General features: G+C 48.5%; 2 protein-coding genes across 2 annotated transcripts in view; one reads left to right on the top strand and one right to left on the bottom strand.

Moving 5' to 3' along the window:
• LOC116849084 (1-phosphatidylinositol 4,5-bisphosphate phosphodiesterase classes I and II) overlaps positions 1 to 15,085 on the bottom strand; it is a 283,574-nt gene that overhangs the window by 32,685 nt on the left and 235,804 nt on the right. The window lies entirely within an intron of this gene.
• The window catches only part of LOC116849089 (dachshund homolog 2), a 287,082-nt gene that overhangs the window by 169,221 nt on the left and 102,776 nt on the right, over positions 1 to 15,085 (top strand). Inside the window, exons 5-6 of the mRNA XM_032825882.1 lie at positions 11,648 to 11,724; positions 14,733 to 14,903. Coding sequence (XP_032681773.1) covers positions 11,648 to 11,724; positions 14,733 to 14,903 — 248 coding nt within the window. The remainder of the gene's footprint in view (positions 1 to 11,647; positions 11,725 to 14,732; positions 14,904 to 15,085) is intronic.

Here is a 15,085-nt window from a genome sequence, read left to right as displayed (position 1 = left end):
AGAGAGAGAGAGAGAGAGAGAGAGAGAGAGAGAGAGAGAGAGAGAGAGAGAGAGAGAGAGAGAAAGAGAGAGAAAGCAAGAGGAAGAGAAAAGTCGCCCCGTAACGACCATCGATAGCCCTTAATCGAACGATCCGCGCGGGCGGCGGTCGGTCGCGGCAATGCTGGAAAAAGTGATTTTTATTTTTCATTGATTCTAATTTATATCGACCTTTATGGGTCGACGGGAATGCGGGACGCGCGGCACACGCGTTCAAGATCGCGCGGTCTCGTGCACTCGCGCGTGTGTATATGCGTGCGTGCGTACGTCGAGGGGTCGGCCCGCGGTTATCTCTCCGTTATGCGTTGGCAGGCATATGCCCCCGGCTGCTTCCCGATGGGGTGGTGGTGGTGCGAGCCGCGCGCAGGCTGCGAGAGGAGCGCGCGCGGGCAGGGCGCGCAGGTCATAATTTTCAGATTTATGTACAAATGTTTCTCGCGGGGCGCGCGGGGTGCGCGCTCGCCCGTACCTCGTGGGGAAGATGCCTATCGTAAAGTTTCGCGGAATTGAAAAATGCTCTCGAGGTTCGCGCGCGCGCGCGCGCGAGCACAGGGCGATGATGGAACACGGGGTGGATATGCGGCGGCCGAGAGTGCCGCCCTTGCATCCGCGAGAAACGAGCGACACAATGGGGAGGATGGAAGGAGAGGAAGGGGAAGGAGGAAGAGAGACGAAGAGACGGCGATGACGGTCGCTTCCCGACGCGACGAAAACGCGTCGTGGAAATTGCGGCAGCGCGCCCGATTCTTTTTCCCCGTTTTTCCTTCCTTTCGCGCGCGATGCGCCTTAAATAATACGGCGAGGAACGGGCGAATCGGGTAATGATCGTAGTTTCGCGCGGCGTTCTTTTATTTCCACGGCTAGTGTTTTACGAGAGACCGTAAAAGCGGCGAGTATAAAAAGCGGTTCGTTAAAATACAAATTGGCCGTGTTACGCGTTGCTTAAACCATGCGCACGCGCGCGCGCGCGTACATACGTAGGTACGACGTACGACACGAACACGGAGGCGAGCGTGTAGGTACATGTACGGTAGCAGCGCGGTACATTTCTCGAGAATCGGGCGGGTCCGTTTCATAATTCAGACCCTTTCTAGGCACCCCTACCTCGCATATCCCCGAACGTCATTTCTGATGTATGACGCATAGTGCCGGTGCACTCAGAGTGCTATCTGTTAACGAGCTTCTCTACTCCGGGGCTTGTCTTACGCATTACATTTTATTACGGAAACCTAATACGCTGCCCGTCGACGCTATCGCTCTGTCCAGTCGTTTGTACGGCACATTCAATATTAACAAGAGATAGAGTTACGTAAGAATGTCATTCAGGAATTCCGACTGTGCTCACGTCCTGTCATTACTATCATCTACGAACGCGATGTCTCGAATTCGCGGCATTAATTGCTCTCGTTAATTTCGATCGCCAAGTCCTTCGTGAGTCCAGGGTTGCGTAAAACGTCTAGATTTCAACTGGGTTGTCCAGCTGAAGCGATGATAATAAATTTTCAGTATTACTGAAATTTATAAAGTTTAAAATTCTCACTATTAGGATTGCCAGATGTCCAGGCTTCAGGTGAACTGTGCAACTGAAATGATAACAATGAATTCTCAGCATTACCGAGGATTCAAAAGTTTAGAATTGTCAAATTTCCTTCCTATCCTAAATTTCAGCTAGACTGTCCAGTTGAAATGATAATAATGAATTCTCAGTTAGGGTTGTCAAATGTAGTTTCGCGCGGCGACAAGCTAGGTGCAATCCAGCTGAAATCCGAATGCTTGGCAAACTCTACATGAGTCCCTTTGTAATTTACGAAGTTCTCGATATTCGCTACAAATTTCCCACAGCTGGTTTTCCATACTTCGTATGCAATTCATTCGCATGCACGGTCAATGTCGACACGTCACACAGCGATGGCGGCGTATCTTCAGTCTTCAATCTCGCTGGAAGGAGTCTCGGTTGATCATAGATTTTCGAGTACGCACACGGTGAGCGACGTTTTGTCGAAGGGCATAACATTAAGCGGGGTCTTTATCTCACACGTAGAAGCACGTGTAAACGGCCGTGCCTGTCTAGTCACGCGTACGTATGCGATCTGCTACATGCATACACGCGAGGACGAGTGGAACCGCGGGCGAAACGGCGATGTGAGAAGCCACTTGCGTGGGTCGTGTTAACGAGAGAAAGAGCATCATGCCTCTCTCTCTCTCTCTTTCTCTTCCACCCTTTCTCTGTGCTACACACACCACCGTTCTATTTCCATTCTAACTGCTGTTCCGACAGCCAACAACTGCGCGTACTCTCCGAACTTTCGGCGGCTCGATGACAGAAAGATCGTCCCGCAAACGCGTTCCCCTATTTACGAAAGTTGGCAAGTTACGAGCTCCCGTATTAACGTCCATGTCACCGCGTCGTCATCGTGTCATCATCGCGACGCGAGTTTTTACAGCCGCGCGCGCGATTACGAGCGCCCACAAGGCTTCAGGTTCCGCTCTTTCCTTTTTATTCCTACGTTTCTCTCACAGCCCGTCGTATGTTCCAATACGTGTTCATACCCGCGCGACTACCGGTTCCTGTTAAGTCCTCCTCCGTAGGCGTTCGCGATTTAACGAGCTCCCCCCGGTACTGAAACCGACCGGCCGAGGAAATCCGAGGCGGTGCTGCGAGGAGACAATCGGGCCGTCGAAGCGATCCCGTAGTCGTTTGACTAAACAGCCGCTTATCTCGTCGCTTAATCAGCATTGTCTCCTTAGCACCCCCGGAACGGCGTAGGTATCCCCCTTCGGGGAAAACGCGACGGGAACGGACGACGAAGACGGCTGTGCCGCGTGCCCCCGAGGAAACAATTTAGCTCAATCAACATTTCTAGGCGAATCTCGGGCGTCGTCTAATTAAACCGCTGTCCCGCGCGAGGATAAAGTCGGAGGTTATCGCCGCCGCCGCCGCCGTCGTCGTCGTCGTATCTGATCCCCCCTCGGCCGGGCTTAATCCAACTGCGTTTCCACTTCGGAGCGACTGAAAGTCGCACGGGTGTACGTATCCAGCGCCGCTCGTGGAGAGATGTGTATATATAAATACATATACATATATATACACGCGGATAGGAACTCGGAGAGTCTCATTTCCTGTCCGCGGGGGTCCCGCAGGGGATTCATAATTAGCCCGGTTCGCCTGTACGTCGAAACGAAAGGAGGAGCCATCGCCTTCCGCCGCCACCGCCACCGCCACCGTCGTCGCGACCGCCGTTGATCTTCCGCTCCTGCTCCTTACCCGAAGAGATGCTGCGCTTATCGATTTCTCGAAATAATTCCGACTACCGCCAGGACCGAATCCCGACGCGACTTTGTGCCCTTGAAATTTCTTGGAGCGGAATTTCACTCAAAACGAGTGAAAAGTAGCAGTGTTTTATCTCCAAGTAAAAACGCTGCCATGCAAAATCGCAAGAGTGAATGTTCCATTCGAGCTTAGAATGGATTCTGACTCCATATGTTAAAATGAACATATTTGCTCCACGATTTAGAATGGAAGGTTTACTTTGTATTAGTGAAGTCATTGAAATTCAAGTGATTCAGTGAAGGTTCACTCTGCTTTTTGAATAAAACTATTCTTGGAAGTTTGGAGAATACTCTCTAAACTTTTTGGAGTGAAGCCTCTTTCACTCAAAACGAGCGAAACTTCACTCGAGACAATAGTGAAAGTATTGCCACTCGAGATTGCAAGAATAAACATTTCACCCGAGATAGAATGGGCTCCGATTCCATACAAACGAATGTTTCAATCGATTAAAGTGAATCATGTGCGCCCTACGAATATGTGGAATCATCCACCGTCACATGGAGTCATCGGAATCACCCTAGTCGAAGCTAGGAGTAAAAATACTTACGCGACGATTCGGGATGGAGAATTGCGCAAGAAACCACCTGAGTCCGAATGACTCGGTGGTCACTTCGTTTTGTCGAGTGAAACCTCATTCCGAGGAATTTCAAGAGCACCTCGCGGATCATCGCTCGGACGTCGTCGTCGTCGTCATTATCCCCGCGGGTCTATTATCTCAACTCGTCGAATGATACGTCAATTTGAGGGGGACGTGGGGAAGATCGAGAATGGATCTTCCGTCTCGCGCGAGAGATCGAGGCGAGCGTATTCTGCCGCGCGTCAAAGTCAATCGCAAGACGCGCGCTGCCAAATTAATCTCAATCGTCGGTGCCAGGGCTCGTGTCATTTATCATGACTCGTTACGAGCGGTGCGGGAAGGCGCGAGAGAGGGCGAGTACGCGCGGATTGATGTCGAGTTAGCTACGGTAGCCTGTGCGCGATCGCGCGTCGTGATCGCTCAAAACGACGCGAGGGGATTCGCGAAGCGGGAACGAATTAACAAAAAAAAAAGGAGGAAAAACAGGCGAAATGCAGGGTCGGTTCGGGCGCGCCGAAAAAGCGCGCCAAGTGTCTCGCTTCGTTCCTCTCTCTCTCTCTCTCACTCTCTTTTTTTTTTTATTAACTCGACACAGTGGTTATTTGCCATTTCGTACGGTTCTACGCGCTCCTAAGAGACGCTCTTCGCGCGGCGCGCGCGGCAGCGTGTTGCCAGTCACTTGATACTGTATCCGGCGCGGGCGCGCCGACATGATGTTTATGGATTTTACGGTGGCGCTGCTTTTGTTGCCGAATACCGGCGATTATTTTCCGATAGACAAATTCCGCAGCGGGAAATGTTTATTAGAGATACATTCAGCGTTTAGTAAATACGGCTGGTGCACTGTGCGCGAGTATCGTACGGATATGTGCTATCGTTGAGGATCGAATTCATATTTACGGAGCAAAAATGTTCTCGTGTTTTGAATCGAGGAATCCACTGAGAGATAGTTTTCGCGAACGCAAATATGCGATAGCGGCAGTTCTCTCGCGAGCACGAGTGATGGTGCGCGAACGCTTCCCTACGGCGAGTACACGCCTTCGAGACGCAACGGCGATTTCCTGCGATCCATTTCGCGAAAGACTCGGCAAGAATACTTTCTCTCTCTAAATCAGTGAATTCTTCACTGAAATACTGCGCTATACTGTGAGAAGAAGTTATTTAAAAAGTAAAAAAGTTTCATCCAATGGATAGCACATTTATTTGTATTTAAATTCATTTAAATAGAACAAACAATTGCTCTCATGAAAAACTAAGGTTTTAGGCAAATATATATTTTCTTATTTGAACAATATTTTATATTGGTATAGTTAAACAAATAAAAATATATTACACTATTATTCACCGAATAAATATTTTTTAAAATATATTACACTATTTTAAAATATATTACATTATTATTCACCGAATAAATATTTTTTATTTCTTAGATATTTCTTTTTTCATAATGTGCACTATGAACTTATATCTGATGAGAGAGAGAAAATGAAAGAGAGAGATTCAGTTAAGAGAGATAAACAAAACATTGCAATTAGTAAAATCACACTGAAAGAATCAGTTAATAATGGAGACTGTTACCATCATTAATGCAGTTTGCAAACGCAGACAATGTCGTTGTGTATAAATTGCATGGGAACCATTAATTCCATCATCACGAACGCACAAAGTCGGATTCCCTGTAGCGTGCGACGAATTTGCCTACTACAGATTTCCCGGTGAAACCTTCATCATTTTTCACTGATCAAGAGAGATCAGTACGAAATAAGAAGCAGAAAAGTAAGCAGTAAAGTGATGCCGTTTTCATTGAGAATTCAGTGAATGCTCACGGATTATCGGTGAAGTATCCCTTCCACTGATTCAGTCAGAAAAATATTTTCACCAATCCACTTGAAGTGAACTCGGTAGAATCAAAGAGAGACAATCAAAAATTAATGTCAGAGGGTCAGACACGTCTTATTCCGTTCGCCCCATTGATGCTCAGGGAATGTCAGGCATCCGCTGATTGAATTCGGCAGCAGAGAGAGAGAGAGAGAGAGAGAAAGAGAGAGCTGCTTCTTCCACGGGTTGCGCACGCGGCTTTGATAAATGTTGTCCGTCTCGCGCGCGATATGCCGGATAATATCTGTAAGGATCCGCCGGAGAACACGCCCGGCCCTTTTTGCCGTCGTTTGTAATTCGAATCCATTCCCTTCGCGCCAAGGTGCCGGGAGCTTCCGGCGCTCACGCGCCACGTCAACGGGAAATCTCCCGGACTCTCTGGGAGTAATTTATGGTCCCCGTTCGCGTTCCCGAATTAAGTTCGCCTCTTTCTGCCTCACCGTTCACGCGCGCGCGCGCGTGTACGTTTGTTGAGTCAGATCGCGCCCTCGCTCAGATCGACGAAATCGTATATCTTCGCGACGAGGGCCGAGGCCGGTGTAATTTGCCGTCGGATTAGACGCGTACGTCGCTTCTGCCTCTTCGCACGATTGTCGACGCCAATACCCGAGAAGGTATTGTTTTACAGTCGCGATGAGGAGCAGAACATCCTTTCGAGATGCCGTCTCGTTTTCAATGAGGACACTCGTTACGAGAAAGAGAGAAAGACAGAGAGAGAGTCACGGAACCCCTTTCGCCTCGAATGTCATGGTCCTAAGGGTGGAATTTTCACTGCCGCGGACGGACAGAGAAGCACCGCGCGCTCCGGATCGTGTTACAACCCTTCTCGTGCGAGAATCCAGGTCGTTTATTATTGCGACTCCGAAATACCTACGAAGAAGAGACCGCCAGCCCCACCCTCGAGATACATGTATATATTGTGTAGCGTGCGATCGTGGAACGCGTAGAATACAACCGTACAACCCGGCCGCGAAATTAATTCTGCACGCGGAATTAACGAACGATTACGAAATTTCACGTCGAATTTGCGGCCCCGGCCGCGGGGGTGTGTTTCCTACTCCTTTTCCCCTCTCCCTCTCCCTTACCCCGACGCCATTAGCAGTTCGATACTGCGGAATATTAGTTCGAACGCTGAAAAATGTTTTAATGTGTCGCCTGAAAAATTAATCGTATGCAAAGTAGGTTGGAGTTTTTTTTTTCGACAGCGATTAAAATTTTTATTTCAATTAGCACCTCGCGTCGGGAAATGCATTTTCGCCCTGGTCGCCCGAGATAGGTATACGAATGTAACAGCGTCGATCGTTGTTACGTTTTCCCGGATAAAGCAAGGGAAAGAAGGGCGCAGGGGGTGGGGTGGGGGTCTCCGCGTTACTCGATAACGGGATAAACACGCCGAATAATTGGGGACTCGCGATTTAGGGTATGGAGGGGAAAAAAGGATAGAGAGACAGAGAGAGAGAGAGAGAGAGAGGAGAGAAAAAAACGTTTACATGCGACGACATGCGACGCGTCGCGATAAAAATTCATTGGCGTATGTGAATGCTGGAACGCCGATGGCACGTGCATCGTTTATTAAAAAAGCTGTTGGACGGTCGCGCCGCGGGATCGAAGAGCGCGGGGACATACCTTCGCCATTTTACAGAGGCCCTTTGTCGTGCCGAAATTACAATTGCTATCGTCATTATCGGATACGTTATGCGCACAATGCGTTTGGTGGACGCGGAAATCCCACCCCCATTGTTCGTAGCGGCCCGTTTTGATCGAAAACGTCAAAGCGACCGAAAAAACATACATCTCTCCGGCGGAATACCGGAAAAATACGGCTGGGGGAAGACTCGCGGATGAAGGAGGAGGAGGAGGAGGGCGCATATTATCGGACGCGCAACGTAACGGGATGCACGCTTTGGCCGTAGATTCTCATATACGATTTTCATTGCTGCGACGGCTCCAGTTTCGCGAAGTGATCTGGAATCGCGGCGGCTTTGCTTTCTCTCTCTTTCTCTCTCTCTCTTTCTTCCTTTCTCTCTTTCTCTCTCGCTCTTTCGGTCTTCGAAACGCCGCCTCTTAATGAACTCCCGCTGTTCGAGCCGGCCGTTTCTGAACGTCGGGGAGGGAATCCCCGCGGAGTCCATCATTACCGAGTCAAAATTAAAGCCAAAGATACAGAAGGGCGCGCGTTTTCGGCGCGGCTTATTAGTTTCGCGCAACAACAGCGTGGGCGAAGCCCAGCCACGACGACTCGCAACGGCTCGGCGCGAGGGCAGCCTCGCGATTATTTATCAGCGCGCGATTATTTATCAGCGAATTAATTATCGCGACGGTGCGCCGGCGAATTTAATATAAACGTTCGGTTTGGGCCCCTCCTTGGGCTAACTAGGCTGTAATTTCGACTGGTGGATACAGCGCGCCTCGTTATTCCTCGTCGAGACGTCGAGGAAACGGCTCATTCTCGCGAGAGAGCGTGTACGAGGCGACCTGGGCCGACGCGTAGGACTACGATCACTAATTATTCGCGTATCGTCGAGATCCGTGAGCGTAGGAGCCGTATTACGCGCGCATAATGAAACCCGTAACACGTATTAACGCATTCGCGCACTCGGCTACACCACGCCATGGACGTGCGCGCGCACGTGTGCGTGTGTGTGTGTGTATGCGGGCGTGTACACACACACGCGGAAATTCGCGGACGCACCGCGGCAGTAACCATCGACGTAGGCACTGGGAGTGCCGTGACGTCGAACGTAATATTCGACTAATTACAAATTTAATAACCTCGGTTCGTTGCCGGTTATTGCAAGGCCGCGACGTCTAAATGAATCGACTCCGCGCTGTGCTGCGCTGCGCTCCGCACCGTACCATCTTCCTCCCCGTTTCCGCTTCTTCTTCTCTTTCCTCTCTCGTCGCTTTCGCGTTCGCTTTCCAACCCCGTTCGCAGCCACTTTGCGCGCCGAAGATTGCCGGCGACGTCTGCTGTCGCGAGAAAGGAAGAGGAAAGGTCGTCTTTCCCTCTCCGGTGGTCGCACGGAGAGACGCGCTGCCAACTTCCCCGCCGACTGGCCGTCTTAATGGACTCGTATTACCAATTAAAATTTAATTATTATGGAAATTAAATCGTTACAATGTCTTCAAGGTGCCCACTGGCGGTGTTCTGTCGTTGCGTCGTTATTACACTTGAGAATTTTCTGAATTTTCTCTATCCCTCTCTAAAGAAGAATTCATATGGAAAGGCAGAAGGGCAGAGGCCGATCATGGCTTCCGCCTTCTGCTGAAATGTGAATTCACCTAATTTAACCTCCAACTTCTTCCTTCATCACTATTGCACCGCTAACAAAATCTTGTGCAACTTCTCCATGACTACCCCGATCGGAAGTGCGAAGTATCCCTCGACCACCCTCCTTCGTCGGGGAATCTAGATTCTCTGCGGCCTGCGAGGTGCGCACACATAAAAGCGCTCTCCGTTTCCCTTAACGCCGCCGTAACTTATCGCTCGTAGACACAGTATTTCTCTCCGGCTCTTTGAAAGCATTTTCTCATTAAAAAATTAAGGGTAGCCGTGGGTGGAAGGGACGGGGGGTGAAACGGTCGGCGGAGGGTGGAGGGACCGAGTTCTCGCGGTGCAGAAACGAAGCGTGGGGCCGAGACCAGGAGGGTTTTGCGGTGGGCGGGGAGGGGTGGACGCGCGCAGGGGCTAGAGGCGGGGGTGTGGACGGAGGGGTCGGTAAGTGCTCTGCGGCTCCCAGATGCGCCCAATATTATGTTTAATGATATTAACTTCTTACTTAATGGTCCGCGGTTCGATTCGAGGTGCGAAAGAGGCCGCCCTCCTCCCTGAACCGCAGCTCGTGGAAGCCGGAAAAAGTATACCCGAGAGAATAATTTGGCGAGTCGAGTACAAGAAGAGAGAAAAATGGAGGAGGCAAGACAAGAGAAGGGGAGAAAGAGAGAGAGAGAGAGAGAGAGAGAGAGAGAGAGACGCACGGTGAGAGAATACAGCGCGGTGAGAGAGCCTAATCACTCTGAGGACGCGTCCATTTCGCTCTCTCTCTCTCTCTCTCCCTCTCTCTCTCTCTCTCTCGTTCTCTCACCATCTCTCACCACTCTTTGCAAAATAAATCCGCGACTACGTGGATGACCTCCGCTATAAACCTCGCGATAAAAGCCGCGGCACTGGCGGCGCGTCCCCCCTCTCTTTTTCTACTCGACGCTGCCGAGGGTCACCCTCGCCCTCAACTCTTTACGCGCGATTAAGGAACCCGTCCCCGCTCGCGGCCTCCTTCCCTCGGCCAGAGTGCTTGTACTTTACGGAACTTTTGTCACCCGAAAATTATTTTCTCTCCGTCGCACCACTGTTTCCGGCACGAACGAATGTGCAATTAATTGTCGTCGCGACGACATCGATAACTTTGTTCCGATCGCGATGAGAAATTCACGACGAGGATAACTCGCGTCTTCTTCTCTCTCCTTCTTCCTTCCTCTCTTAATCTCTTCCTTTCACTGTCTTTTGCGGCGATGCGAGGAAGGACGATGCCGAAACTGTAATTTCGTAAGAAGCTTTTATCTCGCTCGTTTCCCGCTTACCGCAGCTTTACGACGGGAACGCCCGATTCCGCGATCTTCGCTCGCTTCTTAATGCGCGCCGCAACATCGAGACAGAAATCTTAACGATTCTCGGGTAAGCCGCGACGGACCCGGAGGGCACGAGTGCCAAACAATATAAAGCCAAGATTAAAAGTTTCGTGGCGCGGGAACGTAAAGTCGCATTAACGAGCGCCGACCTCGTAAAACCTGGACACTCGAGGAAATCGAAGTAAAATACGAAGAAGGAAGTCGGGAACTGCGACGAAACGCAAATTTGCGGCTTTGCGAATTCCCGTTGTCCGCGTCTTTTGCGGACGCATCGTCGGGTGGAATGAGAATCCTTCGGGAGGAAATTTTATCAGTGCTTACTCTTAAGAAGTTTATTCACTTTAATCAAAATGCTTAAAATTGTGTAGAAATTTCAACATTTATTATCATATATAAAATATATTTGTAAGTAAAGTTTCATGCGACTTGTCATGTCACGTTCGTGAGAGATTTCATGATTTCATTGAATATCAATTTCACACATATAATTTTGTGTAAGAGGCAACATAGACCATAATTATTCTAGTGTAACTTTGTAAAAAGTGATACCGTCCAGACAAAAAAATTTGCTGTTATAAATGTTATTTATTAGGAAACGTGACATAGAAGAATAAATAACATTCACTACAATTTTTTGTGTAACGTTCGATTATGCAACGTGGCATGATAATATCGTGTAAAGTTAATTTCAAATTAACATTTATTACTTGGAAAATGAAGCAAAGTTATAAAGTTATAATTTTATTCGATAAATAATGAATTTACGAGAGTAAGCTCTCTCGATGCGTCATTGAAAATGCGCCTTTGTGCGTCTTGGAAATATATATCTAGTGAATAAATTCCTTTTACATCTCCCTAATTTAGCGTCGGCACGGATTTCGCTCCTTCGTGATGTCTTCGCGGCAGGTCGAACGAATGCGAGGTGTATGTCGCGCAGGACGGTTTTAAGAACGGCGATTAAGGGCGATAATACGGGGGGATGCGCAGTGACACCGACGGGGTCGGTCGCGGTGAGCGAGAGAAAGAGAGACCCCACGGCACTGATCTTCCTACGCGAATCCCTTGCCCAGCGACTAGAATAATTATTTAATTAATACCCGTACATGTGTGGAGCGCAGTCCGCCCACCTCGCTCGATTTAAATCCCCCCCGGATTAATACGGAAACCTTTCTTTTCTCTCTCCTTCTCTATTGCAGGCTCCGCGAGGAGAGGGGCGACGCCGAGAGAGCGCTGGCTTTGGATCACAAACCCAGGGACCTCAGCTCGCACAATGGTAAGGTTACGTAAGCAAATGCACTATGCTCGCATGCTCGACATTTCGTTCTGATCGCGCCCATTGATCCCCTCGTTGCACAAAGAATCGCGTGATTCACCTCCGATCATACTCACCGGCCATTATTACCCAGATAGGCAGGTGTACATAAATTTGGCAGCAACATTGCCAGCCGCGATTTGTAAAGATTGCATCCTTTATGAGTGGTTACGATACTCATATTTATTACATAGAATAACGATATTTATTACATAGGAATACGAAAAAAAATGGTCGAAATTATTCCAAAACAATGTGTCATATAATATATAATATGAAAATTTAAGTGTGATTTTCAAGTTTATTGCTGCATCAACATGACCAAAAGTTTGCATTATGATACTAATTTCATGATTGATTAAATATAGTAGACTCGTTTCATAAATGGTGTGTGTAAATTTAGCAGCAACTTTGCCAGCCGATTTGTAAAAATTGTATGAATGTGACACTCATATTTATTACATACACGGAAAAAAGTTTGGTTGGATATAATATATACGGTAAAAGAAATTTTGGTTGGATGTACCAAAATTTCTAGTGAAATATAAACGAAATAAATTGCAGTGGAAGTTACCATAATTCTGTTAACAAGATTTCTGGTTGACTTGAATAGAGAATTCTGGTAACTTCAATTAAAATTTTTTAGTTCGTTCACATTTCACCAGAAGTTTGATTAATATAACCAATATAATTAAAAATTTACTTTACTGTATGATGTAAATTTACATATAAGATAGATTAATTTTAATAATTGATATTAAAAAAAATCTAAAATTTTTTATAATAAATTTTAATGATTAATCAGTATAGTAGAAATTTTGATCTCCTACTTTCAACCTTTTATTCAACATCTATTTTGATATTCTGAAGCTTATATTACTATTTTGACGCTAAAGAAAGTAAAAAAGGGATTTAAAGTAAAAAGAGAGAGTAAAGTAAAAAAGAGGGATTTCATCAGAATCAAAGCAGAAGTAAATTAGAATCAAATCTACTTTTTTGCTAACTTAACTTCTACTGTATTATAGAATTCAAGGTTTAACATAGAGCCAAAACTTTGACTCGAATATTTGCCTCATAAATGTAATTGAAAAGCAATTGTAAAGTCTTCACCAACGATAATGTTTCATGTCGCAATAATCACAAATGTCTATCTGGGTAGTGACGCTCGATGATTGGTTCGATCGACTGACGCATCTGTCTCGGTCGGATCTCGACTTGATCGACTCGCGCAAAGATGAAGCTAACTTGAACGAGAGGAGGCTTCCTCTCCGATCGGTGCGCGACGCGAGGAATTCTTCGCATTCGTAAGGGGACGTTGTGAGTTGCCATCGACAGTTCCGCGCGGCCGCGTACAATTTCCCGTAGCGTTCGTTTCTCGTATTCCCATCTACCTGCTTGCCTACCTGCGCGTCGTCATGGCGCCTGTCAACTGGATTAAGTCGGTAACGCGAGATCCTTAATCGCCCGAGGCCTCGGGGTACGTTCGATCGACGCGGGCTCCAAGTCAAGCGGCGCAGAAAGATTTTTGACCGCGACACGGCGCGGCGGGCCGGCAGTCCGACCGTCTTGTGCTCGTTCTTTTCTGTATTTCTACCTTTTCGTTCTTTCCCTCTGCTCTCTCTCTCTCTCTCCCTCTCCCTTTTTCCCTTTCTCTCTCCGTCCCGGAACGGACGAACGAACGAACGGAGATGAGGTACGAGGAGCCGAGTGTCCCGGGCGTTTAGGATCTCGAAGATTAAGTCCGATATCGGGTTACGTCCTGTCGCGGTCCGGCCTCTCTTTCTGATTCCCTATAATATTATAATCCGTCTGATGGAACCCTTTATCTTCCGTGAGACGGACCTACCTCCGCCGAAGACACCGTTTCGACTTCTATCGCCACTATATCGCGCTTAAACGGGGCGTCCTCTTAGCGCAAGCAGAAGAGAGGTCGAGGAGAAACCTGGGAATTCTCTCTCTCAGGAGATCTCTCTTTCTGAAAAATCAGACAGACTCTCCGCCATTCGCGCCATGGACGTCGCGACGAGGAAGGCTGCCTATTTCTCGCGTATTTCCATGCACGCGCGCAATTACCACTGGTCGGATCGGATTACGCTTCACGCGAGGACGACCCCTCATCGCAGTGCGCGCCGAGGTTTTCAGCCTCCAGCGTGGTAGCCGGCGTGTAGGAGTCAATTTAACGTAAAAGATGTACGATTCATTAGATCGTGCCGGGAAGAGCCGAGAAAACCGCGACCCTTCTCTTTCAACGACCAACGAGGTACATGGAGCTCCGGGCGCGTACGTGTGAACGGCCAGGGCCCCGCTTCGCCCTAACCCCCGCCGTCCGTCGCACACCCGTACTCGTTCCGGTGCTCGTGCGTGTACTCGTGAGATCACGAGTGGCCTCGGAGCAATGCGTCAACGCGGACGACCGTTGCCCAAACAGTATCTATCTATGTCAGGATTAAAATACTAGGATATCAAATACGTGCGCCCGCGCGCGTCCGCGTTTAGACGGCAAGGAAAAAGGGATGCGGAAAGAGAAAGAGGCGCCCGTCCATCGGGGTAACAGGGAAAGAGAACGAGATAAAGAGAGAGACAGGGTAGCAAAGAGAGAGAGAGAGAGAGCAGGCCGCCGGGAGGATTCGGAAAGTGGATAGTCCGCTTGTTCTCGTCTAAACGGGGATGCGCGGAGGCAAATAAAATCCATCAACTTGTCAGTCCGGTCGATGGACGCGCTTCTCGTTCTTCGTAACCGAACGTTCCTCGGGAAAGATTGACGCCGTTCTCGCGGCGTTATCGTGTATCGAGTAGATATATGGACGCGGGCACGACTCGAATCCAGCATCGATATCCCTTCCTCACGTATATTTATGTGTGTGTATGCATGTGTCGCGTATAGAGGGGAAGATTATGAATGCATCTCGCATTAAACGCGATGAATTGCACCCTTTATTAAAGCCGTCGCGATATCGCGGTTTTTGCAGGCTCCTCCAACGGCCACAGCCCGGTTCTAAATCTGTCAAAAACAGCGGGAAGCGGAAGCGTGGGCGAGCACTCCGGAAGCGAGGCCGGAGCGTCGCATCGTTCTCAAGACGACGAGGAGGAGGACGATAATTTATCGGAGGACCTCGAGGACGACAACGAAAAGGACGAAGGTAGGTGCGCAGGGCGATACGATCGATTTCAGGAGACAGTGATCTCTTATCGACCTTCGCGTCAAAGATTTCTTGGGATCTCTGATTGGAATCAAGTCCGATTATCTGAAATAATTATGGGATCCTGTCTGAAAGAGAGTCGAAATTTTTATCTTATTTTCAGTCTCACTATTCCATTCAAC

The sequence above is a fragment of the Odontomachus brunneus genome, unplaced genomic scaffold, assembly GCF_010583005.1.
Source record: "Odontomachus brunneus isolate Ranch 3 - 2012 unplaced genomic scaffold, Obru_v1 Obru_scaffold_106, whole genome shotgun sequence".
NCBI classification, from domain to species: domain Eukaryota; kingdom Metazoa; phylum Arthropoda; class Insecta; order Hymenoptera; family Formicidae; genus Odontomachus; species Odontomachus brunneus.
Note: the sequence above shows the minus strand (reverse complement) of the source record. Positions and strands in the feature narration are given on the sequence as shown.